Source organism: Antechinus flavipes, chromosome 5 (genome assembly GCF_016432865.1).
Source record: "Antechinus flavipes isolate AdamAnt ecotype Samford, QLD, Australia chromosome 5, AdamAnt_v2, whole genome shotgun sequence".
NCBI classification, from domain to species: Eukaryota; Metazoa; Chordata; class Mammalia; order Dasyuromorphia; family Dasyuridae; genus Antechinus; species Antechinus flavipes.
The window spans coordinates 294,905,783-294,931,774 of record NC_067402.1 but is presented as its reverse complement, the minus strand read 5'-3'; the positions used below and the strand labels follow the sequence as shown (position 1 = coordinate 294,931,774).

Here is a 25,992-nt window from a genome sequence, read left to right as displayed (position 1 = left end):
AGACATCCTGCTCATCATTTCTTATATCACAATCATTTCTTGTAGTCACAATCATATACCATAACTTGTCCAGCCATCCCCATTTGATGGGCATCCCTACTATTCCAATTTTCTAATTTAACATAGCAAAAAGAGCTGCTACAGATACATAGGGGTCTTTTTCCTTTTTCTTTAATTTCTTCGGGATAAAGACCTCCTAATGATATTTTTGGCTCAATGGATGCGAATGGTTTTATAGCCTTGTAGGCATCATCCCAAATTGTTCTCCAGTGTGGTTAAATCAATTCACAACTCCACAGTAGGCGAGCAGTGTCCCAATTTCCCATGTCTCCTCCAACATTTATCATTTCCCTTTTCTCTCATTTAGGCAATCTAAGTGTGAGATGGTGTTTCCCTTTTAATTTCACTTTCTCTAATCAATAGTGATTTAGAGCATTTTTTCATGATTATAGATAACTGATTTCTTCTTCTGAAAACTGCTCGTTCATGTCCTTTGACTATGTATAATTGGGAAATGATTCATATTTTTTATAAATTTGACTTAGTTCTCTCTTTGAGCAAGCTTTGTCAGAGGTGCTTGCTGTAAAAACTCTTTCCAAGCCTGCTTTCCTTCTATTCTTGGCTGCATTGATTTTTATTATTTTTTTTTAATTTTAATGTAATCAAAATTATCCATTTTAATAGCCATGATCTTATCTTTTATTTGGTCATAACTCCTTCCTTATCTATAGACCTGACAAGTAAAATTTTCCATGTTCCCACATAATTTGCTTATCATATCAACCTTTATAGTTAACTCTCATACGCATTTTAACCGTATCTTCTTATATGGTACGAGATGTTGTTCTATACCTACTTTCTGTCAGACTGACAGAATCTTGGATCTTTGGGTTTATCGAACACTAGATTATTATCTAATAGTAAATATGTACTGTGTACTTCATTGATTCAACAGATGAGTCTTTTTGTTTTTTAGTCAGGACCAATTTGTTTTGATGAGTACCACTTGTAATAAAGTTGGAAATCTGGCATTGTTAAGCCACCTTCCTTCACTTTTTTTTCCATTAATTCCTCTGATATTCTTGACCTTTTGTTCTTTTAGGTCAATTTTGTCACTATTTTCCCTAGTTCTATAAAACTTTTTTTTTTGGGGGGGGTGACATTTTTGTTGGTATGGCATTGAATAATTAAATTAATTTAGGTAGAATTGTCCTTTTTATCGTATTGACTTGGCGTAACTATGAGCAATGAACAATTCTCTATCTTTGTTTTTTATGAAAAGTGCTCGTTGTATAGCTCCTAGTTTATCTCTGCAGGCAGACTCCCAGATAGTTTATATCGTCTACAGTTATTTTAAATGGAATTTCTTTCTATGCTTCCTACTGGACTTTGTTGGTAATATGTAGAAATGCAGATGATTCATGTGGGTCTATTTTATATCCTGCAATTTTGCCAGAGTGGTTAATTATTTCAGCTAGATTTTTAAGTTGAGAATTCTCCAGCATTTTCCATCATGTTGTGTGCTAAGTGCTAGTTTTGTTAATTCAATGCTTTTTCTAATTTCTTCAATACTTTTTCTTCTCTTATTGCTAGAGCTAGCTTTTTTAGTACACTATTGAATGATAGTGCTAATAATAGGCTTCCTTGCTTCGCTCCTGATCATGCTGGCAAGACTTCTAGCTCGTCTCTTTTACAGATAATGCTTGCTGATGGTTTTAGGTAGATATTGCTTATTTTAGGGAAAGCTTCATTTATTCTTATGCTTTCTGGTGGGTTTTGTTTTTTTTTAATAGGAACGAGTGTTGTTTTTGTCAAAAGCTTTTTCTGTATCGATTGAGATTGTATGATTTTTGTTGTTTTTATCAATTATGGTCATTCACAGTTTTCCTAATATTGAACCAGCTCTGCATCCCTGATATAAATCCCAGCTGGTCATGATATATGACCTTTGTGCTATATTACTGTAATTTTCTTGCTAGTGTTTTATTTAACATTTTTACATCAATATTCCTTAGGTCCGTAGTTTTCTTTCTCTTGAGTTCTTGGGGAAGCTAGGCGGTAAGAAAGGGGTAAACATTAGGAGCTGAGGGGCGGGTCAGGCTGGTTTGGACGGACCGGGCAATGCTTGTGTGCTTGCAGAGCTAGATTGGGGAGGGTTTTGAATGCCAAAGAAGAGTTAATTGTTGGTTCCAGAAGTAAGAGGGAGCCATAGGAGCTTCTTGAGTAGGTCAGTGACACGGACGTGATGATTTTCCCTTTGACAAATGTGGGAGCTCCTGGGGGTGGGGGGGTGCTGGCAGTGGTTATGGGATTCCTTTTCTGGCTGAGTCAGTTCGGGAGCACTGGAGGCGGTCTTATGGAACATAATGCTTTACTAAGTGTCTCCCGGGCCCTGGGCCACGTATCTTGGGCCGCGTCATTGTTTCATCGATTCTCACAGCATTCACACATTCTTATATCTGCGTTTGACAGAAGGGGAAGCCGAGGCAAACACAGGATCATGCAGCTATAAGTGCCAGAGGCCAGATTTGGCTTCAGGTCCAGCCTCCGTCCACTGGACCACCTAGCTGCCCCCATTACATCAGATGAAGGGAGTAGACTCTAAGCTCCTAACTCTCTAAATGCTGGAATCCCATGAGCCTCCCTGGGCCTTAGGTTCCCCAGATGTTCCCCACCCCCATCCTGGTTTGTTCTAAATCTTAGGATTCCCTCTGAGCCTCTGTTTCCCTATAGGGAAGAGGAGGGAGGAGACTCAAGGGAGGTCTGAGGTCCCTGTGGGCTTCAGTCATTCTCTCTGGACTCAAGGTCCCCCAAGTTGTCCTGCCCCTAAAATAGGAAGCTTGGTTTGGGGGGCAGCAGAAGCTTATGACGCCAGAAGCCCAGTTTCCGTGGGATGGAGGGAGGCTGAGTCCCTGCCTGCTCTTGGGTTCCCAGGCTCCCGCCAGGTGCTTCTTTGCACCGATCCCTGTTATCCTCCATCATTTATGAGTGGGGGGGAGCAGGGAGCCCTGTCTCATGTGGAGGATGCCATGGCTTTGATGAGACGCGACCATTTCGTGAGCTCACTGCTGTCGGCTCGGTGGGTGAGGGCGTTGGGCAAGACAAGAAAGGGCTTGGTCAGATGATGGGCCGCCCGCCATGGGAGGGTCTGCTCCCAAGGGCTATCTGCCGTGGGAGGGCCTGTTTGGGGCTGCCCACCACAGGAGGGTCTGCTCCCAGGTGATGGGCCGCCCGCCATGGGAGGGTCTGCTCGCAGGTGATAGGCCATCCTCCATGGGACGGGCTGTTTGGAGGCTGCCCGCCACAGGAGGGTCTGCTCCCAGGTGATGGGCCACCTGCCATGGGAGGAGCTGTTTGGAGGGTGATGGGCCCCCGCCATGGGAGGGTCTGCTCGCAGGTGATAGGCCATCCTCCATGGGAGGGGCTGTTTGGAGGCTGCCCGCCACAGGAGGGTTAGGGTTAGGGTTAGAGGTAATAGCTCACCTGCCACAAGAGGGCCGGCTTGTAGTGGCTCACTGTCCCTGCAGCCCTTCGGGGACCTGTGAGTGGAGCAGGGCAGAGCCTGCCGATGGGGGGCTTCAGTGGTGAGCCCCCCACGGCCAACGGGGCGCCTGTAATTAGGCTGCAAATACACACAGAGACACAAATGTCTGTGCACGTCCAGGGACACATTCCTGCACGTACTGTCTCCTGAGGAGCAAAAGCCCCTGAGGGAAAAGATGGCTCCAGTCTTGCCGGCCTTGGGACACGGTTCCTGGTGCGGGGGGGAGTCAGTGCTTGGCACACAGCTGGCACTTAGTAAGTGCTCGGTGACCATGGCAGTAACTAGAGAACGAGGGGAGGCAGGGGCCCACGTACGACATTTCTCTCCCTTGTTTAGAGAGCCAGCAGGCCCAGGCTGGGGGTGGGGGCGGGTTGGGCTGGCAGGAAGCCACTCGCCCGCCCGCTGCTGTGGTTTCAGAGCTTACCCCGCAGTCTCGGGCCGGAAGCTCCTTCCCTGCCTCCCGGCCTGGCTTGTCTCCCGGGGGCCCATCTGGTGCCTCGGGGAGCCCTGGGGGGGATACCGAGGGCAGGCCCCTCCCGGAACTGCCCCACGTGGAATGCCGGAGCCAGCGGGCTTGCCAGCTGGGCCCGGCGGCTTCCCCGGGGTCTCTGTTCTCACCCACTCAGCATCCGCACTCGGTAGCTTTCTGGAGTCGAGTTAGGAAGGCTGCCATCCCCGCGAGAGCCAGAAGATGCTCCTCTCAGCGCTGTGGAGCCGGGCCTTGCTCCAGGGCCTCGGGCTTGGCTTCCCGTCCCCTCCCACACCGCCCGCCCCACCATCTGGGAGCCGGTGGTCCCCCCGGGCCACCCTGGGGAGCCAGGTCTGGGGGCCACGTCCCAGCCGAAGCAGCAGGAAGTGAGGAGTAAGGGGAGCCAGGGTCTGCGGCCGGCTGTTTCCCCGAACTCCGTCGTGTCTAGTTGGGAGGAGTCAAGGATTCTGAGCTGGAAGGACCCAGAGATTATCGAGCTTGCCCCCTTTACAACCGAGACCAGAGAAGGTGCTCCGGATCCTTTGGGAGCCTCCGCTTGTGAGCCTCGATTTCCTCATCCGTAAATGGGATTCAGAAGGTGCCCTGGGAGCCAGGCTGTAGCCTCTTGCAGCAGCTGAGTCTGGGGTCCGGAAAGCTCTCGGGGGGGACCCCATCTCAGCCCGCGATCAAGAACCCCGGACCCCCAGAGGACCCCGCTCATCTGCACTTTGTAGCCATGGCGGTAGTTTGCTGCAAAACCCCAGGGTCCCGACGGCCTGGAAACGGGGCACGGCCTTGTGCTCACAGCCGAGCTCTGCCTGCGTCCGATGGGCCCCACGGACGGCCCGACGCCCGCGGTCCCTCTGTCTCAAGGCTCGTCATGCTGTGGACAAGGAGGGCAGGGCAGGGGTGGGTGCTGGTGCCCGCAGTGCCAGCTGTGCTGCTTCCAGCTTCCACCCTGGCACCGCCCCAGAGGAGGCCACGCTGTCGGCTCCGGCCTTCAGAGCCTGGACCGGGCGGGTGGAGCAGCTGTGGCCTGAATGGGGGAATAAGAAGAAAGCGCAGGCCCTCGATGGAGAGCCAGGGAGGACCTGACAGACCAGGGGAGCTGGTCCTTAGTTTACAGGGAGGGAAACTGAGGCTTACCCCGGCTCTTACAAATAGGAGATGTCTGAGTGGGGCACGAACGCCGGCCTCCTGACCCTGCAGCCCACGCCCAGCCCGCTACGGCCAGTGTCTGGCCCGCCGTTGCCAGCTTCCTGGCTCAGAAACATCCGAGGAGAAAGTGATGGGGGGGAAGGGAGGTGGACAGTGCTCCGTCCTGGCACTGAGGAGGAAGAGAAAAAGAGGAAGAGGGAGCTTCAGGATGGGGAGGGGGGTGTCCCAGTCTTATGTGGGAGGGCGTCCACCGAGCCAGCTCAGAACCCTCCGAGAGGGGAGGCTCGATTTCCTGGGCCGGGCTGCCCCTGGCGGCGGCTCAGTCAGCTTCCTGGCCACTGCCTACCCCCCACCTCCAGGTGGTTTGGGGGGCAGGAAGGCTTGCCCCACGTGGGGCTGGGAGCGCCTCACCCGGAGGTCTGCCGGAGCTCTGGGAAGCCCCTGGAGCCGGGCCCGATCATCAGTGTTTGTAAACACCCCCAGCTGTTGTCTACAAACCCCTGAGCCCAACACCCACTGGGTTGGGTAGAGGAAGTGGGCACACTCGGGGCTGTGCCAGCGGGTGGTGAGGCTGGCACAGGGCATCCTTGTGGGGCAGGCCGGGATGCCCGTTCTGTCTAGAGGGGCTGCAGAGCTGGGCTTCTCCCTCCCTGCGGGGACAGATCCTTCCCCCATGGTGATTCAGAGGCTAGGAGAGAGTGGGAAGGTGAGGGGGGTAATCCGTGACAAGAAAGAGCGGGCAGTAAAGTTCAGTGAAACAAGCAAAAAATGCCCTCATCGCAAGGGAACGCGCCATGGAGCGGTCCTTCAAGTCAGCATGTGCCTACTTAAAGCTTCACTCACCACCCAGCACCTACTGTGTGCCCGTCCCTGTATGCGAAGAGAAAAGGCAACTCTCCACCCACCCCGACCTTCTCCTGGAGCACACAGCCTGGCGCAGACACAAAGCAAACAGAACCTCTTGGGACGCTCCCGCTTTCTGGGTGTGGATCCCTGTTTGCTCCCAGATAGGGACAAAGGGACTCCAGACTCAGTAAATGGTTGATGGGGCAGGGCTCCAAGGAGGGAACCTCCCGTCTGTGCAAACGCACGGGGGTGGGATGTGGGCAAAAGCAAGGTGGCAGCTCAGGCCAGGGTCTGCCAATGGAGGCCGGGGCTGAGCTGAGACCTGGGTCTGTTTAAATGGTGCCTCCTGGCCGCCGAGCTCCTGGGTCTGCTTAAACGGCGCACCCGTGTTCCCGGCCTCCCGGCCTCCGAGCTCCTGGGTCTGCTTAAACGGCGCACCCGTGTTCCCGGCCTCCCGGGCGCCGAGCTCCTGGGTCTGCTTAAACGGCGCACCCGTGTTCCCGGCCTCCCGGCCGCCGAGCTCCTGGGTCTGCTTAAACGACGCATTAGTGTTCCCGGCCTCCCGGCCGCCGAGCTCCTGGGTCTGCTTAAACGGCGCACCCGTGTTCCCGGCCTCCCGGGCGCCGAGCTCCTGGGTCTGCTTAAACGGCGCACCCGTGTTCCCAGCCTCCCGGGCGCCGAGCTCCTGGGTCTGCTTAAACAATGCATTAGTGTTCCCGGCCTCCCGGCCGCCGAGCTCCTGGGTCTGCTTAAACGGTGCACCCGTGTTCCCGGCCTCCCGGGCGCCGAGCTCCTGGGTCTGCTTAAACGACGCATTAGTGTTCCCGGCCTCCGAGCTCCTGGGTCTGCTTAAACGGCGCACCCGTGTTCCCGGCCTCCCGGGCGCCGAGCTCCTGGGTCTGCTTAAACGACGCATTAGTGTTCCCGGCCTCCGAGCTCCTGGGTCTGCTTAAACGGCGCACCCGTGTTCCCGGCCTCCCAGCCGCCAAGCTCCTGGGTCTGCTTAAACGATGCATTAGTGTTCCCGGCCTCCGAGCTCCTGGGTCTGCTTAAACGGCGCACCCGTGTTCCCGGCCTCCCGGCCGCCGAGCTCCTGGGTCTGCTTAAACGGCGCACCCGTGTTCCCGGCCTCCCGGCCGCCGAGCTCCTGGGTCTGCTTAAACGACGCATTAGTGTTCCCGGCCTCCCGGCCGCCGAGCTCCTGGGTCTGCTTAAATGACGCATTAGTGTTCCCGGCCTCCCGGCCGCCGAGCTCCTGGGTCTGCTTAAACGGCGCACCCGTGTTCCCGGCCTCCTGGCCGCCGAGCTCCTGGGTCTGCTTAAACGACGCATTAGTGTTCCCGGCCTCCCGGCTGCTGAGCTCCTGGGTCTGCTTAAACGGCGCATCCGTGTTCCCGGCCTCCCGGGCGCCGAGCTCCTGGGTCTGCTTAAACGACGCATTAGTGTTCACAGCCTTCCAGCTGCCACAGGGAAGCCATCCCAAATGAGGCTCTGCTTCTTTATCTGGATGGTGGCCAGGCAGGCCCAAGACTCCTTCAGAGCCTCTAGTTTTCCCATGTGGGAAGTGGGTGAACTGCTCTGATGTCCCCCCCAGGGGTCAGAGGAGAGAGAGCCCCTGTACATAGCACAGAAATGAGGGCAGGAGACAGGATACCAGCTTTCCACAAAGCGATTCATCAAACCCAGTAAATGCTTATTGAGCTCCAGTGGTTTTCATGGGGCTGGGTGCCAAGAGCTGCTGGAGGCTGGGGGGTGGACAGACCCTCCTCACCATCTCTTACCTGAGGAGGGGCTAAGGAGAGGCCAGTTGGGAGCTGGGGAGGAATTGGGCCATCCACGTCCTCAGGTTTTGAGTCTGAGGGGCCCAAAGGGAACACTGAGGCCCAGCGGAAGGCCCTGCCCCTGCAGCTGGCCCGTGGCCAGCCAGGGGATGGAAGGGGCCCCAGTGGCCATCGCATCCTCGTGATTATCGTCATGGTCATTACAGCTCTTCATTTGTGGGTCCCTGTGGTACGTGGAGCCCAAAGACCAGAGGCGGAGGGAAATGGGGGGGTCTGGTCTGCAGCCTTCCCTGGAGCTGCAGCCTTCCGTGGAGGCCCCGGAAAGCAGAAGGGACTTGGGGTAAAAGGGCAAGGAGCAAGGGGCTCAGATGGGGACCCAGGTCTGCCTCCAGCCCCACCTTCCTCAAACCGGTCCACACTGCCTGTCTGTCTCTGTTTCTGCCTTGTCTCTGTCTCTTTATCCTGTTTCCCTATCTCTGTTTCTGTCTCTCTGTCTCTGTCTCCCTGTCTCTCTGTTTCTGCCTTGTCTCTGTCTCTTTATCCTGTTTCCCTATCTCTGTTTCTGTCTCTCTGTCTCTGTCTCCCTGTCTCTCTGTTTCTGCCTTGTCTCTGTCTCTTTATCCTGTTTCCCTATCTCTCTCTCTGTCTCTCTGTCTCTGTCTCTCTATCTCTGTTTCTGTCTCTCTGTCTCTGTCTCCCTGTCTCTCTCTGTCTCTGCCTTGTCTCTGTCTCTTTATCCTGTCTCCTTATCTCCGTTTCTCTCTCTGTCTCTCTTTCTCTCTGTGTCTCTCTGTCTCTGTCGCTCCCTCCCTCCCTCCTCCTAGCAGTTCAGTGACTTCCCAGGACCATTCAGCCAGTAGGCATCCGCCTGTCTCCTCAGCCAGAGCGCCCCGCGGATCAGCAAGGTCCGCACAGACTGGCCATCCGCCCTCTGCTGGGATGGACCTGGGGACGGGCAGCTCACTGCCTGCCCTCCTTGGGGCGCGTCGGTCCGGAGGGCGGCCGTCCGGGTCCCGCTGAGCCCAGCCAGTCCCTCTCCCGTGGGACGGCTCTGCTGGGGTTCTGGGCTTGGGCCGCAGCACCTACTGTGTGCCTGGGCCCGCGCTGGCTCCTGGGAACGGAGGATAAGACTGGGGCTCCCCTTGGCCCCAGGCAGTAGCGCCGGCCTCTGCCCCGGCTCCCCCCGCCCCCCACCCCCCTTTCCCTTGCCTCCTCCCCAGCCCCCTTCCGCCATCCTCGGCTGCCCACGCACTGCAGTCTGTCCCCGCCCGCTGTGGGTGTGATGCCGGCTTTCCCTTGCGGTGCCCGAGCAGCAGGGGGCAGAGGGGGGAGGGCCCTGCCCACCCGGGGGCAGCTTCTGCGCCCCCTGCCGGGGGTGGAGGCGGAGGCTGTGACCGAGACCTTCCTCCCAGGGACCCTGTGCGCCGGCGTTGGGAGCGTTTCCGCGGAGGCTTAAGGCAGACCCAGCAGGTGCTGCCATCTCCCTTTGTAGTGCGGAGAGGGGACTTGGCTAAGGTCACCTAGCTGGAGGGGGTCAGAGGGGGGCCTCCTGACCCTGAGCCCCCCTCCTTGGGCAGCCCACAGCACGGGGGAAAGAATTCTCGCGGGGACTGCTCGGGAGGACCTGGCCCAGGAGGCGGCCCCGGGGCGGCGCTGGGCGGCAGGTGTTTGTGAGGAGCCTCAGCCCCAGCCTCCGCCCGCCCTCCCAGCCTGGGGGCCCGTTAGCGTGAGGTGCCGCGAGCTGGCCAGGTTGAGGATGAGGGGAGGTGGGCATGAAGCTAAGCCCCGCCTCCAGGTTGTCGGGCCCCAATTTCGGAGTTGGGAGGGGACGGGGCTCCAGGGGTACCGGGGCAGGGGTGGAGCTCCGATGAGGGGGCGGGGCTCCGAGGGGGCAGGGCTCAGGGGCGGAGCTTTGATAAGGGGGCAGGGCTCAGGGGCGGAGCTTCGCAAGGGGGCCGGGCTCAGAGGCGGAGGTCCGATAAAGGGGCCGGGCTCAGGGGCGGAGCTCCTATAAGGGGGCCTGGCTGAGAGGCGGAGGTCCGATAAGGGGGCAGGGCCCAGGGGCGGAGCTCCTATAAGGGGGCCTGGCTGAGAGGCGGAGGTCCGATAAGGGGGCAGGGCCCAGGGGCGGAGCTTCAATAAGGGGCAGAGCTTAGGGCGGGCTCCGATAAGGGGGCAGGGCTCGGGGGCGGGGCTCCGAGGAAGAGCTCTGCCTCCTCCTGAAGCCGGCGGCGGCGGCTCTCTGTGAGGGCCCCTGTTGTTAGGGGCTAGCCGGTGCGACCTGTTCCATCACCTCCTCCCTGCTGCTGCTCACCCTGACCCTGAGGGCTAAGCAGACCAGAGGGCCCCTCCATGGCCTCAGAATACGCATCCCTCGTTCTCTGGGGGACCCCGTCTGCGGCCTCGGCGTCTCGGGCCACTTGTACCTTCCCCGCACACGGCTTCCAGAATTGAGCACGGGACCCTCAGGCTCCGAGTCGGGCAGAGGACAGAGGGACAGAGCAGACGCAGTGTCTGGTGGGAAGGAGCATTAACCCGATCCTCCCCTGAGGCTCATTGCCCATCACTCCTATTCCCTGGGTCTCAGCTTCTTCTACTATAAGGAGGGGGTTGGCCCGATGGTCCCTGAGGTCCCGTCCAGATACACTTATGTTGTCTCTTGATGCTGCCTAAGGTCCCGTTGATGAATTTTGATTCCCGCATTACCCTGGGTCTCATCCCCTCTGTGACCCCCGGATCGTTTTCCGTGCCCGCTCCAGGCTGGCCTTGCCACCCACGCTGTAGGAGGCACTCGGTCTGAGTTTTGGCACCTTGGTTAGAAGGGTGGTGGTCACTCACGGCCCGATCCCACTGCTGGCCGGCACGGGAGCTTTGGCGCGTGCTTTCCCACCTGGACTGTTTCACCCTTCCTTGGGCCTTCTCGAGCCCCCTCCTCTTGAAAGTCGCATCTTGCTTTAGAACTTGGCGTGGACTCCTTGTCAGGGGGCCTCGTAGGGCTCAGAGCCGCTGGGCTCCGTCGGCCCGGCCCTTGGCGGGTGCCCGGTGACAAGTGCTTCGTGAATGTGGGCAGTGCACGGCTCGGCTCTCCGGGAGCGGGGCCCGCCAGGGTCTCCTGGTCCGCAGCTGGGGGCTCGTGGTCTGTCGGGTCGCTGCTGCCCAACCCCGTGGTCCTTCACACGGGCTGCGTAGGAAGTGACAGTTAGCTCCCGGTTGAGAGAGGGGCCGCCGCTGGGCCGGGAAAGTAGAAGTAACCTCTGCCTCCCCCCGTTCCTTCTCCCCCAGGGACTCCGACCGTCATGTTAAGGTGAAGCCTCGAAGTTCTGTGCTGAACATGCTCAAAAGGTTCGACAAAATCAGGTTCAGAGGTCACAAGAGAGATGAGTTCCTCGATTTAGCCGAGTCCCCCAACGCGTCTGACACCGAGTGTGGCGATGAGATCCCCGTGAAGATCCCTCGGACTTCCGCCCGAGACGGCGAGGAGCTGCGAGACCCCGTGAGTGTGGGGGGGGCTTCGGGGGCTTCACGTGGGAGGGGCAGCCGGGCTCCTGTCTCCCCTTCATCACCGGGCCAGGGCAGCTTTCCCCATCCGGAAGGCCGCAGCTCGCTGCTCAAGGGCCAGATCTCCTGGGATTCCTCCTGTTGTTGGTCCGTTTGGATTTCTCGCTGGGTTTTCATCCCCCCAGCACAGCCCCCTCCAGCAGAGCGGGGAGAGCACAGGGGCTTTTATCATCGGCCAGTAATGGGTCCACATGGCAAGAAGGTGGCCCGGCCTGGGGCTCCCGGTCCCTGTTCCCATGGGTGGCCGCAAGCTAGTGGCCGGCAGGCTCTGCCTTCTCAGACGGGGGGCTCCATTCCCACAATCCCCCTCTCCTGGGCTGGGCTCTACCTGCTGAAGCACCACGGATAGAGGTCAGGCCTCTGGTTTCCCAAGCCGCAGCCGCCATCTTCTCTTTGGAGCTGTTCTTCCTTCTTCTTCTCTGAGACAGACTCCCAGGCACAGTGACGGCTCCACAGGGGACAGTGTGAGTCACCCCGATATTCTCTATCCCAAAGCATTTCCTAGTAAGTACGCAGCAGGACAGCTGTCAGCTCCATTTACAGATAGGGAAACCAAGGCCCCAGGCTGCCCTCCAGCCTGACTTCTGCCGAGATACCCAACTGGAATCAGTCACTGTGAAGTAAAACAAGTCCAGATAGCAGCGGTGCTGACGTGTCCACCCTCGGCTTACCAGGGGCACAGTGGCGTAAGTGACCTGGGATCCTGAGGCTCCCAGTCTAAGAAGGCCCGAGGCTGGCCCGGATGCCCCGCAGGCCCATGGGCCTCCGTGTCGAGTTGGAGGCCGGGCTTCCGGGCTAGTCGGGCAGTGGCCCACATGAGAGCGGATGGCAACCGCTCTGCTAGAGGTAGCAGGGTGGCAGCTGGACGCCCCGTCCGCATCTGCTCCCACTCCCCCGAGACAGGTGTGTCCCACGAGCGGGGTGCCCCAAACAGGCTCCACGGGGCGCTGGAAATTTTCTAGGAGCATTTTTTAGGTACCATTAATCTTTTATAATAGGGCAGCGTCTGTACTTTTGCTTCTGGCTGTAATTAATAATTTACTTGGGATTTTTAGTAAAAGCTAGCCGTCGCCTCAGCTTGTTGGCTCTTGTCCACCAACCCATTAATCTCAAGGGGAGAGAGTGGGAAAGGCTAGGGAGAGGGGTGCTATTGCTTCTGGCCCCTGAGGAGGCCCCCCAGACCCAATCTGGGAAGCTAGGGGTGAGTGGGGGGGGTAGTGTATGTGTGTCTACAATGTGTGTGTGTGTGTGTGTGTTATGAGTGTGGGTAAGGGTGGGGTCAGGAAAGGCTTTATGCAAAGATGGTGCCTGACCAGAGCCTTAAAGGAAAGGGGGAATCTGTGAGGTAGAGGGAGAAGGGAATGTATTCTAGGCATGAGGGCATGAGCAGGGCAAAAGCACGGAGGTGGGAGAGGAACCGAGGAGTCCGGTTTGACTGGATCGGAGAAAGCCGAACTGAACATGGAGAGCAAGTCTGGATGGATGGAACGTGATCCCATGGAGGGACCTAGAGCATCAGTCTCTTCATCTGGGAAATGGAATAATACTTGCACAGAGCTGCTTCGAGAAGAGTGCCTGGCTTGCAGTAGGCAATTACTAAATGCCTGTCCCCTCTTGGGGCTTTCCTGACCTGACACGTGGAAGCTCCGCTCCAGCCGACAGCTTCCCACATGCCTCAGGGGCTCCCCTACCTTTGTTCAGAAAGTATGCATGGACGTGTCCCATGACACGTGTCCCAGACCTTTTTGGGAACGTACAAAATCACTGCAAGAGGGAGGGAGGATTGTCCCCTTGGGGCCTCGAACTGGACTTTGAGGGAGGCTCAAGAACAGGACAGAGGGCGTTCCGGGCCCGGGAGATCGAGGACTTTCCCCACTAGTGGATGCCTCGGCCTGTTTGTTTTGATCGTACTTCCTGTGGCCACAGCACCTCTCTGGCACGATTTGGCAGCATCTCTGAATGATGGTCGGTGGCTGGTTGGGGCTCTTGGCCCCCGTCACTCCTTCCAGCCACTGGCAGGGTGCCCATCATGAGGCGGCAGTGCTTTGATGCACCATCTCCCCAGCAGTGGACCCCGAAGCAAGAACGGTGCTTCCGAGGCGGCTCTGCTCTTGTTTGGGGGATGAAGCCTCAGAGCCCTTGGGTGGCTCCCATTGTGGGGATGATCTCTCCCAGTGAGCTGGCCTTGAGGGCTGTAGATTCCACCAGAAAGGCCCCAGAGGCCTCTGGCCTGATTCTTCCCTGCCTTTCCCCCACTTCAGTAGGTTGTAAAATGAGGAGGCTGAGGTTTGACCCTCTGAGTTGCCCCACCAGGGTAGAAGCCATCCCTTCTCCCCGGCAACACTCCCTCAGCCTGGGTGAAAAAAGAGTCCTTTGGGCCAGACTTATGGTTCCATTGGCTGCAGGGTGTCCCAGGTCAGCACTAGACACTGAGAGATGCCCAGGGCACTGAGATTACCCGGCAGTTCGTGTCTGGCTTGGGGAACGCGAACTGGAGATCCTGGAATCTCTGGAACCCAGGGATCCTGTGCAGCCATGTGTCCCCAGCACTCAGTCCAATACTCAGCGCATAGTAGGCACTTCCTAAGTACTGACTGACTGAAAAGGAATTCCAACTGTAACAAACCAAGTTTGCTTGGCACCCTCCAGGGAAGGGGAAATCTGCCTTTCTGCTTTGGTGAACAGCCAGTTTGCCCGACTTCCGACCCCAGTTTGCCTTGTACCTCTCCTCAGTGCACTTGGTTCTGCCATCTGGAGGCAAACAGAACAGGGCTAGTCCCTCTTTCTGAGACAATCCTTCAGGTACATGTGTCCCCCTACCCTCCTGAGCCATGATTTGAGGGGCTCCGACTGAGATCTACCAAGGGCAAATCCGGCAAGATCGGCAGCTCTCAGTTCCTGGAAGCTCTGCCCTTGTTTATGAAGCCCAAGATGGAATGATGTTTTAGGCTGCCCCATTTGCTACTCACTGAGCTTGTCTTCTCTTCATCTCTCCAGCTCCCTGTCCCCCACCTTCTGGAAGTTGATTTTTCTGAACCCAGTGTAAGACCATAAATCCCTAATATATTTCTTGAGGTTTTTTATGTGAAGATTGTTTTGAATCTTAATTTTTTAGTTTTTCCTCCTTGTGTTGTGTTATCTGTAGAATTTTAGGCCTTACCCAAATCATTGATAAAAGTGGTAAACAGAGCCTTCTAGGGGTGGAGCCAAAATGGCAGAGTGAAGCCAGGAAACTGCTCAAACTCTCCCAGTTTCCCTCAAAAATCTCATGAAGCCAAACCTCATCACAGTCTGACAGACTGAAATCACTCTTCAGCCTAAGATAGACTGAAAAACTTCAAGAAAGATCAGTCACACTGGGGTGAAAAGGGTGTTCAGCTCAGTTCAAATAGCTCAAAAAGCTGCTGAGAGGGTCTTAAACACAACACATCAGCAACTAAGACCCTTGGTCCTGGCTCAGTAGAGGAGCAGATCCCTTGGGCAGCCTCTAGTCCCAGTTCAGAAGGCAAACTCTGGGAAACCAGGCCGTTTTCTGAAAAGAGCCAGCAAAACTACTGCCTACAAACATAAGGGGCCCCTGTGCTCAAAACCAAGGCTCAGAAGTACACAGGAAGCTTGGGATAGCACCATCTGTCTATCAGGAGCAGAGATCAACCATAAAAGTAAAAAAAAAAAAAAATAGAGGAAATACTAAATGAAAAGGAAAGAAAATGAGCAAGAAACTGAAAAGAACTTTGGCCATAGAAAGGTACTATGGTGAGAGGGTACACTAAAACACTAACTCAGAAGACAAAATGTCCATAGAGAAAATCTCAAAGAATGATATGAAATGGTCTCAAGCCCAAAGAGGCTTCTTGAAAGTGCTTAGAAAAGACTTTAAAAGGCAAATAAGAGAGGTAGAAATAAAAATGAGAAAAATGAAAGGTATGTAAGAGAGAGTCAACAGCTTGGAAAAGGAAGGAAAAAAAATTGAAGAAAACAACTCCTTAAAAAATACAGTTGGTCAAATGCAAAAAAAAAAAAAAAAAAAAAAATCCACTGAAGAAAACGACACCTTCAGAAGTAGAATTAACCAAATGGAAAATGAGATACAAAAGCTAACTGAGGAAAATCACCCATTAAAAATGAATGGGGCAAATGGAAGCTAATGACTCTATGACACAAGAATCAGTCAAACAAACTTAAAAGAATGAAAAAAAATGGAAGAAAATGTGAAATACCTCATTGGAAAAACAGTTGAACTGGAAAATAGATCCAGAAGAGACGGTTTAAAATTATTGGCCTACCTAAAGGCCATGACCAAAAAAAAAAGCCTGGACAGCATTCTTCAAGAGATCGTTAAGGAAAACTCCCCTGATATTTTAGAAACAGAGGGGAAAATACTCATTGAAAGAATCCATTCATCATCTTTCGAAAGAGATTCCACAAGAAAAACCCCAACAAACACTGTTGCAAAACTCTAGAACTACAATCTCAAGGAAACAATATTGCAAGCTTCCAGACAAAAACAATTCAGATACCAAGGAGCAATAGACAGGATTACCCAGGATTTGGCAGCTTCTAAAATAAAGGATAAGAGGGCCTGGAATACCATATTCGAGAAGATAAAGGACGTGGGGTTCAACCAAGAGTTAACTACCCAGTGAGACTCTAGGATCATCTTTCAGGGAAGATGAAACTTCAGTGAAGTAATAGACTTTCCATCATTTCTATTGGAGAAAAAAAAAAAACCAAAACTAAACAGAAACTTTAATCTACAAACACATGTTTGTATGCTTTTTTTTTTTTTTTTTTTTTAAAGAAGCATAGATAGTCATTTACCTATTTGGAGGGAAAACATATATTATTTAAAGGATAAAAGTGGTTAACGGCCCCAGGCTAGACACAGATCCACCTGGATGATAAGTCTTTCACTAGGTGGTTCTTTCTGTTAGACTACATTCTCATCTAGTCCAGCTCTTGTCACCTTTTCCACAAGACACAAGTAGGAGACACTTCATCAAAAGATGAGCTGAGATGTAGATAAACTGTCTGCATAGTTCTTCCCCTGCTAACCCAATCATCTGGCAGCAAAGAAGGCCAGGTTAGAGCGGCCCAACCTGTGCTTGCTGCAACCAGGCAGGCTCTGGGGAATGAGGGCACCCAGTCATCCTGACTGCAAAGACAGGCAGGTTAGAGTAGCCCAGCCTGTGCTTGCTACAACCAGGCAGGCTCTGGGGAATGAGGGCACCCAGTTATCCTGGCCCCAAAGATGGCCAGGTTAGAGTGGCCCAACCTGTGCTTGCTGCAACCAGGCAGGCTCTGGAGAATGAGGGCACCCAGTCATCCTGGCCCCAAAGACAGGCAGGTTAGAGAGGCCCAACCTGTGCTTGCTGCAACCAGGCAGGCTCTGGAGAATGATGACATCATCCTGGCCCCAAAGATGACCAGGTTAGAGCAGCCTAGCCTATGCTTGCTGCAACCAGGCAGGCTCTGGAGAATGAGGGCACCCAGTCATCCTGGCTGCAAAGGCAGGCAAGTTAGAGCAGCCTAACCTGTGCTTGCTGCCACCAGGCAGGCTCTGGGGAATGATGACATCATCCTGGCCCCAAAGATGGCCAGGTTAGAGCAGCCTAGCCTGTGCTTGCTGCAACCAGGCAGGCTCTGGGGAATGAGGGCACCCAGTCATCCTGGCTGCAAAGACAGGCAGGTTAGAGCGGCCTAACCTGTGCTTGCTGCCACCAGGCAGGCTCTGGGGAATGAGGGCACCCAGTTATCCTGGCTGCAAAGATGGCCAGGTTAGAGAGGCCTGGCCTGTGCTTGCTGCAACCAGGCAGGCTCTGGAGAATGATGACATCATCCTGGCCCCAAAGACAGGCAGGTTAGAGAGGCCTAATCTGTGCTTGCTGCAACCAGGCAGGCTTTGGGGAATGAGGGCACCCAGTTATCCTGGCTGCAAAGATGGCCAGGTTAGAGAGGCCTGGCCTGTGCTTGCTGCCACCAGGCAGGCTCTGGGGAATGATGACATCATCCTGGCCCCAAAGATGGCCAGGTTAGAGCAGCCCAGCCTGTGCTTGCTGCAACCAGGCAGGCTCTGGGGAATGAGGGCATGTTCATGTGGAGGCGGGCCTCGAACATCGAAGGCAGGCACACGGCCTTCCCTTTGCAGGCTCTATTTCCTTTTTTAAGAGACGGCCTTCAGTAATGCAGTGCTTCTGTTTTCCATGACCTTCCACATAATCTGAGGCTGACTTTGCAGCACAGCACAGGGCCTCTCCCCACTGATAGGACTTTGTCCTTAGGATGTCCTTAGGATTTGTGTCTCTCCCCTCCTGTCCTGAGGGGCCTTTTTTTGTTTTGGTCCATGTGTCAGGTACCTGATAAGTGCTGGTAAAATAGAGCACCATCTGTCCAATGGCAGAGAGAAGGGAAGAAGAGACAGAGATTGAGAGACAAACGTGGGTGAGAAATAGGTAGTAGGTCAGGATCCCTGGAATGGAAAGTGGATAAAGGGACATCCTTAGAAATTTGAAGGCAGAGACAGATTTGTGCCTGGAGGCCACAGTGAGCCCTTGATGGTTTTAGAGCTGGGATGGCAGTGATGAGGGCATTTGGTTTGGCTGCCATGTGGAGAGGTGAGGGAGAGACCCTGGAGAAGGCCCCAGAAGAGGAGAGTGCAGTGGACGTCAGGGACAGTTTTAGCAAGGAGGCTGTTCCTTTTTGGAGTTAGCCTTTAAAAGCTTTAGCAGGCCAGGCCTCAGGACTGGTGCAGAAGAGTAACAGGGGACCCGGGAGGACCTTTGATGCTAAGTCTGGGCCCCAAAACTGTGAGTAGGAGGAAGGGGATGGTACATGGAGTTTGATCCTTCCCGTATCCCAGTTCCCAGCTGTCAGGGAAACCTGCTGGGAGGAGGGTCTTGCCCCACCCCTACAGAATCTAATCCTACTCTCTGTCTTCCCTGGGAAATTCCCTGCCCTGCCTCCCCATCCAGTACAAGTGGGATTGCTCACTGTCCTCCCTGGGAAGGGCCCCTTCTCTCCCCCAAGTATAAGCCCTATGAGGGTGGGGTCTCCCTCTGTCCTTCACAGGAAGCCCTCTGCCCTCCCAGCCTCACAGAAGCCTACGTGGGGTTGGATGTCTGCAGGTCACAGGCCTGTCCCTCATGTTGAGGTCTGACTTTTCACTTACAGTCTGTAGAAACGCCTGGATGTGATAAATGCCCAGCCCACAGAAAGTAGGGCGCCCCCCACCTCGGCAGGCCCCTTGGGTGGCCCTGACAGCAGGGGCCATCTGCAAGGCTCTGTCTCCTGGGATCACAGGGCCCTGTCCCTCCCCCGCTGCTCCAGCCCCTCCTCCAGACTGTCTTGTGCTTTGGGAGGGGGCACCACCAGGGATCCTCCTCAGGCCTTCCCCATAGGCCCCCCGGGGGGACACGTGATCTTCCCGAGATGCTCAGGAGGTACCCGTCCTGGAGCCAGCCCTAGGACTGCCTGTCAGCACCTAAGAGCGTTGGGAGGAGCTTGCCGCTTCACATCAGGGAGGATGAAAGGGCTGGCCAGGGGGGCTTCGGCTGGTTCCTCCCTCTGCTGGAGCCCCCGAGCATCCTGGGAGTGTGAGGGCAGCGGAGGTGTCGGGAGGAGCCAAGATGAGCAGAGCCGTCCTGGCCCGGCGGCCTGGCCAGTGATCTCAGCCCAGCTCGGGAGGGGGGCTCTAGGGGACTGTGGTCTGGGCCCCCCCTCGAGCTCTGCACTCTGTCATTCCTTCAGGCTGGTCCGGGCACTCTCATCATGGCTGCCGGAGTCCAGGATTATAACCGGACAGAATTCGACCGACTAAATGAAATTAAAGGGCACCTGGAAATCGCCTTATTGGAAAAACACTTTTTGCGTAAGTCACAGAAAAGGGCCTGGGGGGCGGGGGCGGGGGCTCTGGCTGAGGGCCCCTCCGGGGGGCGCCGAGTACCCCACCGCTGGGAGGGAGCTGGGAGGAGCCCAGCTTAGGGCTGCAGCCCAGCAGAGGGGCGGGCCGTGCTGTTGGGTCTCTCAGGAGAAAGCTTCTGGTGCTGTTGAGGTAGCTCAAGGAAGATGGCAGGCAGGGGCCTGGAGAAGCAGGCTCTGGGAAAGGTTTCGGGTGGGCAGGAGCGGCCTCGGGGCTGCACTGTTTAGGGGTGCTGGCATCTGGGGCTCTGGGAGTCCGACCTCCCCTCTCCAAAGCGGTGAGCAGAGCCTCCTTCCCCAGCCTCTCTGGCCCCAAACGGGCACCCCCTAGGGCCAGGCCGGGCCGCCTACAAAGGGCCTCAGACCTCGCTGGGGAGCTGGGCCCGGTGCTCGGCCTGCCAGGGGCCTAGAGAGGCCGGGTCTGGGCGTGGAGGAGGGGGATGGTCCCCCTGTAGGCCCAGAGGTCCCCGGGGTTGGGGACCCCCCACCGGTCATCAGAACGGCCTCTCCCAGAAGGGAGAATCCTCGCCCCGAGGGTCTGCCCCCTCCGGCCTGCCTCTGGGAAGGGGGGGCCCACTACCTCAGGGGCAGACGGCGGGGTTGGAGGGGATGGGTGCAGAGACGGGAGTGACTGAAACCTCCTCACCGAAGGGGGAACTGAGGCAGTTCTCCCCGCTCAGCGTTGTTTATTAACAGAGGTGGGATACCCGACAGTAAGGGATGCGGCCAGGACGGAGATTATGGGACACAGAACCGAGCAGTCAGTCAGCTTATCCGTCTGACTGACGAGAACCAATAGGGGGTCACCCCTCGGGAGGCCCACAGGGGGCCTCTGATTGGCCTGGCAGCTCTTGGGACACTCGCAGGAGGCGCCGGCTTTTGAGGCCCAGCTGCCTCCAGCCAAAAGCCAGTCCCCCATTCAGACCCCTCCTCCCCCAACTTGGTTGGTCCCGGAGAAGCCCAGCCCCGGCTTTGGGGGGCAGACAGGGGTGAGCGGAAGGGGCACCCCCTGGGGGGGGGCCGGCCCAACCTCCCCCAGGGACCACCCTTTTCTGCCCCATGCTGATGGAGGAACAACACAAGGGGAGGGGCTTCCAAGGGCCCCAACAGGCCTGGTGAATCAGTGTGGCAGCTTTCTAAGGAAAAGGCCGGGCCCAAAGGCCCCTCGGCCTCTTTCTGCCTCGTCTTTGGCAGAGCGGCCCTGGACGGGCAGACAGGCCTTCTCTTTGCCCCCTGCCCGCGGAGGGAGATTTCTAAGAGCCGCCCGGCCCTTGGAGCCGGGCCGGGCTGCTCGCTTTCCCCAGGGAAGCTGGGCCCTGTCTGTAGGAGGGGCACGGCCAGAAATCCAAGCTTCCGTTTGCCCCACCTGGTCTCTGAGAGGCCGGCCGGCTGGTGGAGGACAGGCTCTGGGGGCCGCAGCGGGCGGCCCAGCCTGGAGAATGCTTGTGGCCTCCTCTAGTGGCACAGCCGTGAATCAGGGAAGTGGGGGCCGTGTCTGCAGAGGTGGGGAGCTGGCCTGGAGGATGCTGAGCACCAGGAGAAGGGCTTCCCCTCGAGGCAGTAGGGAGCCACTGATCCTTCTAGAGAGGGAGAGAGGTCTCAGGTGGGTTTGGCTGAGAGTGGCAGGGCCTGCGGGGAGCTCCCTCCCAGCTCTGACACCCCCTGTTCTAAGCTCCCTCCCAGCTCTGACATCCCCTGTTCTAAGCTCCCTCCCAGCTCCGACATCCCCTGTTCTAAGCTCCCTCCCAGCCCCGACACCCCCTGTTCCAAGCCCCCTCCCAGTTCCGACACCCCCTGTTCTAAGGTTCTCTGCCTCCATTCCTGGTACACCATGTTCTCGGGCCCCTCCTGGCTCTGATGTTTTCTGCCATGCTCTCCCCCACCCCTCCTTCAGGAAGTCGATTAGCTCATTATCCTTCTGGGAGAAGAGATAATGGCCTGCAGGCCGGGCTTTTTCTTCACTTATGAAATATTCAAGAGTACAAATGGTCCCCCAGGCAGGTGACTGGGGGCTCCAGAATATCCCAGTGCAGGCCCCCCCTCCCTGGGCCAGGAGGCCGTGTCCCTGTCCTGGTTTGTCTGGAGACCCTCCCTGCCCTCGGTTGGGCCATGGGACCACGTAGGCTCGGGGTGGGGCTTCCAGAGTGGGACCTAATCTTGGCCGGCAGAGACTGTCCCAGACCCGCTGACCACCCTCTCCCCCGAATCCTGCCATGCTCTCAGCCTGGGGTTGGCCCGGGCACCTCCTTCCATGTGAGCCCCTGTGATCCTAAAGCACGGGGAATGAGTGCCCCCTGCCTCTCCGGGGCAACACCCCCTCTGCACACAGGCTGGGAAAGCGTGGCTCCGTCCCCCTCACTTCTGTCTTTCTGGGCGATCCGTCTGGCCCTGGGCCTCCCGCTGGGTCCATCCTCCCAACAGCAGTCCCTACAGCGCAGGACTGACCCTGTCCACGCCATGCTCAGTGAGCTCCGCAGCCCCCCCCCCCCGAACAGTCCACGAGCCCCCCTGAAGTCTGCGGGCCCCTCTTGCACAGCCCATGGGTCCCCCCTGTACAGTCCGTGGCCCTCTTGCACAGCCCCCGGACCGTGGGCTTCCCCAGGATGTTAGGGCAGCAGCTTGGGCTTCTCAGGCCTGTGGGAGCGGCAGCTCGGTGGGCAGCACACCCTGAGCACCAACAACATTCCCAGCAGACACTGTTGGCTTGACCTCCAGTCAAGCCCCCTCCCAGCTCCGACATCCCCTGTTCTAAGCCCCCTGCCAGCCCCTGTTCTAAGCTCCCTCCCAGCCCCGACACCCCCTGTTCTAAGCCCCCTGCCAGCCCCTGTTCTAAGCTCCCTCCCAGCTCCGACACCCCCTGTTCCAAGCCCCCTCCCAGCTCCGACACCCCCTGTTCTAAGCTCCCTCCCAGCTCTGACACCCCCTGTTCTAAGCTCCCTCCCAGCTCTGACACCCCCTGTTCTAAGCTCCCTCCCAGCTCTGACACCCCCTGTTCTAAGCTCCCTCCCAGCTCCGACATCCCCTGTTCTAAGCTCCCTCCCAGCTCTGACACCCCCTGTTCCAAGCCCCCTCCCAGCTCCGACACCCCCTGTTCCAAGCCCCCTCCCAGTTCCGACACCCCCTGTTCTAAGCCCCCTGCCAGCCCCTGTTCTAAGCCCCCTGCCAGCCCCTGTTCTAAGCTCCCTCCCAGCCCTGACATCCCCTGTTCTAAGCCCCCTGCCAGCCCCTGTTCTAAGCTCCCTCCCAGCTCTGACACCCCCTGTTCTAAGCCCCCTGCCAGCCCCTGTTCTAAGCCCCCTGCCAGCCCCTGTTCTAAGCTCCCTCCCAGCTCCGACACCCCCTGTTCCAAGCCCCCTCCCAGCTCCGACATCCCCTGTTCTAAGCTCCCTCCCAGCTCTGACACCCCCTGTTCCAAGCCCCCTCCCAGCTCCGACATCCCCTGTTCTAAGCTCCCTCCCAGCTCCGACACCCCCTGTTCTAAGCTCCCTCCCAGCTCCGACACCCCCTGTTCTAAGCTCCCTCCCAGCTCCGACACCCCCTGTTCCAAGCCCCCTCCCAGCTCCGACATCCCCTGTTCTAAGCTCCCTCCCAGCTCTGACACCCCCTGTTCTAAGCTCCCTCCCAGCTCTGACACCCCCTGTTCTAAGCCCCCTGCCAGCCCCTGTTCTAAGCCCCCTGCCAGCCCCTGTTCTAAGCTCCCTCCCAGCTCCGACACCCCCTGTTCTAAGCTCCCTCCCAGCTCTGACACCCCCTGTTCTAAGCCCCCTGCCAGCCCCTGTTCTAAGCTCCCTCCCAGCTCTGACACCCCCTGTTCTAAGCTCCCTCCCAGCTCTGACACCCCCTGTTCTAAGCTCCCTCCCAGCTCTGACACCCCCTGTTCTAAGCTCCCTCCCAGCTCTGACATCCCCTGTTCTAAGCTCCCTCCCAGCTCTGACACCCCCTGTTCTAAGGTTCTCTGCCTCCATTCCTGGTACACCATGTTCTCGGGCCCCTCCTGGCTCTGATGTTTTCTGCCATGCTCTCCCCCACCCCTCCTTCAGGAAGTCGATTAGCTCATTATCCTTCTGGGAGAAGAGATAATGGCCTGCAGGCCGGGCTTTTTCTTCACTTATGAAATATTCAAGAGTACAAATGGTCCCCCAGGCAGGTGACTGGGGGCTCCAGAATATCCCAGTGCAGGCCCCCCCTCCCCGGGCCAGGAGGCCGTGTCCCTGTCCTGGTTTGTCTGGAGACCCTCCCTGCCCTCGGTCGGGCCATGGGACTATGTAGGCTCGGGGTGGGGCTTCCAGAGTGGGGCCTAATCTTGGCCGGCAGAGACTGTCCCAGACCCGCTGACCACCCTCTCCCCCGAATCCTGCCGTGCTCTCAGCCTGGGGTTGGCCCGGGCACCTCCTTCCATGTGAGCCCCTGTGATCCTAAAGCACGGGGAATGAGTGCCCCCTGCCTCTCCGGGGCAACACCCCCTCTGCACACAGGCTGGGAAAGCGTGGCTCCGTCCCCCTCACTTCTGTCTTTCTGGGTGATCCGTCTGGCCCTGGGCCTCCCGCTGGGTCCATCCTCCCAGTAGCAGTCCCTACAGCGCAGGACTGACTCTGTCCACGCCATGCTCAGTGAGCTCCGCAGCCCCCCCCCCAAACAGTCCGCGAGCCCCCCTGAAGTCTGCGGGCCCCTCTTGCACAGCCCCCGGACCGTGGGCTTCCCCAGGATGTTAGGGCAGCAGCTTGGGCTTCTCAGGCCTGTGGGAGCGGCAGCTCGGTGGGCAGCACACCCTGAGCACGAACAACATTCCCAGCAGACACTGTTGGCTTGACCTCCAGTCAAGGCCCCTCCCCAAGGGCCCATCCCCTGTGGGTGGCGCTGCTGGTCCCAAGGGCTGTCCGAGGAACCGGCTCCCTCCGTCCCCTGCCGAGCTGCTCCCAGTCCTGCCCCCTGGGGCAGGCCCCGAGTCTGGTCCCTCTTCCTGGGTCAGGCTGGCCAGCCGGATGAATGAGTCTGGGAGTGGGGAGCCTAGAACAGGGGATGTCAGGGCTGGGAGGGAGCCTAGAACAGGGGATGTCAGGGCTGGGAGGGAGCCTAGAACAGGGGATGTCAGGGCTGGGAGGGAGCTTAGAACAGGGGATGTCAGGGCTGGGAGGGAGCTTAGAACAGGGGATGTCAGGGCTGGGAGGGAGCTTAGAACAGGGGATGTCAGGGCTGGGAGGGAGCTTAGAACAGGGGATGTCAGACTGGGAGGGGACTTAGAACAGGGGATGTCAGAGCTGGGAGGGAGCTTAGAACAGGGGATGTCAGAGCTGGGAGGGAGCTAGAACAGGGGATGTCAGACTGGGAGGGGACTTAGAACAGGGGGTGTCAGGGCTGGGAGGGAGCTTAGAACAGGGGATGTCAGGGCTGGGAGGGAGCCTAGAACAGGGGATGTCAGGGCTAGAGGGGCCTGAGATCAGAGAAGGTCATTCAGTATCTCGCCCCTCTTCCTATCTGGCGGAAGAGCAGGCTCTGCGCCCAGCTCTGGAGAAGGCCGGGGGCCAGGCTGGGTGGCGGCTGGGATGTGCGCACCCTTGTCTGTCGGGACAACGTGTGCTGGAGGGCAGGAATGCTGAGCTCACCCTGAGTCGCCTCTATATTTAGTGAGTGGCTCTTTAGGGTTCTGGAGCAGGGACCATCCTTGGCCACCCTCAGGGGCGTCAGGGTGGAAGCCAAGTCCTTGGGGACTTGGGCCCCCAGGCAGCCACTGGGCGAGAAGAGACCTTACAGATGAGGAAACTGAGGTCCTTAACTGCGCTTGTGTAGGTAATAAACAGTCTCTAATTCCGTGGGTTCAAAACCTAGTGTTCTCTAAAATTTTTTTAATTTTTAAAATTCATTTTGATTTTCGTTTAAAACGTTGAGATCCCAATTCCGTCCCTCCCCTCCCGGCCGCCGCCTCTTGGAAAGGCAAACGGCCGGATGGAGTTTATCTGTGCGCAGTCGCACAAGACACTTTATTAGGTTTCTTGTGAAAGAGAGAAAAGGCAGGAAGCCCCAGGCCGGAAAAATAAAGGGAAAAGGTCTGCTCCCCTCCTTGCTCGGAGGCCGTCGTTCTGGGGGAGGAGGGGGCGAGCCCCTCGGGTGATTGTCTCCAGCAGAAAAGCCGAGGCCTTCGCAGCCCATCTCGCACAGTGTTGCTGACTGTCCCGTGGCCCGGTTCCGCTCCCTTCACTTTGTGTCCGATCATACGGGCCCTCCCAGAAACCCCGGTGTTCTCGACGCCCCGTCCCTGGCCACCGCTCAGGAAGGTGGATGGGGGCCGCTGGGGCAGGCCCCGAGTCTGGTCCCTCTTCCTGGGTCAGGCTGGCCAGCCGGCTGTATCGCCACACCTGCTCCCACTGCCAGGGGCTGGGCAGGCCGGCCGGGGACCTGCATCCCCTCAAGCATCGGGCAGGGTCCTGCCTCACCCCAACCTTCTGGTGGGGGGCAGAAAGCTGGAGATTTGGCATGGGGTGGGCTGGCCTGCCAGGTATAGAGTGGGCAGCTGTGCCAGTGTGGGGTAGGCAGCTGTGCCAGTGTGGGTGGGCAGCCGTGCCAGCTGAGCACTGGCAGCAGCAGCCAGGAGCAGAAGGGCCAGTTTGGCCCAGACTTGGGCGAGGAAGCAAGAGTGGGTTAGGCTGGGCAGGCCGGGAGTGCCAGGGTGGCAGCAGAGCCCCCTTCTCCATCAGGGGCGCTGGGGTTCTTGCCACAAGCCC

General features: G+C 57.4%; 1 protein-coding gene across 1 annotated transcript in view; it reads left to right on the top strand.

Annotated features, from left to right (window-relative positions):
* Positions 1-25,992, top strand: part of GRAMD4 (GRAM domain containing 4) — a 76,388-nt gene that overhangs the window by 27,520 nt on the left and 22,876 nt on the right. Inside the window, exons 2-8 of the mRNA XM_051962522.1 lie at positions 11,081-11,291; positions 19,103-19,223; positions 19,475-19,551; positions 20,122-20,262; positions 21,497-21,737; positions 25,396-25,545; positions 25,801-25,904. Coding sequence (XP_051818482.1) covers positions 11,081-11,291; positions 19,103-19,223; positions 19,475-19,551; positions 20,122-20,262; positions 21,497-21,737; positions 25,396-25,545; positions 25,801-25,904 — 1,045 coding nt within the window. The remainder of the gene's footprint in view (positions 1-11,080; positions 11,292-19,102; positions 19,224-19,474; positions 19,552-20,121; positions 20,263-21,496; positions 21,738-25,395; positions 25,546-25,800; positions 25,905-25,992) is intronic.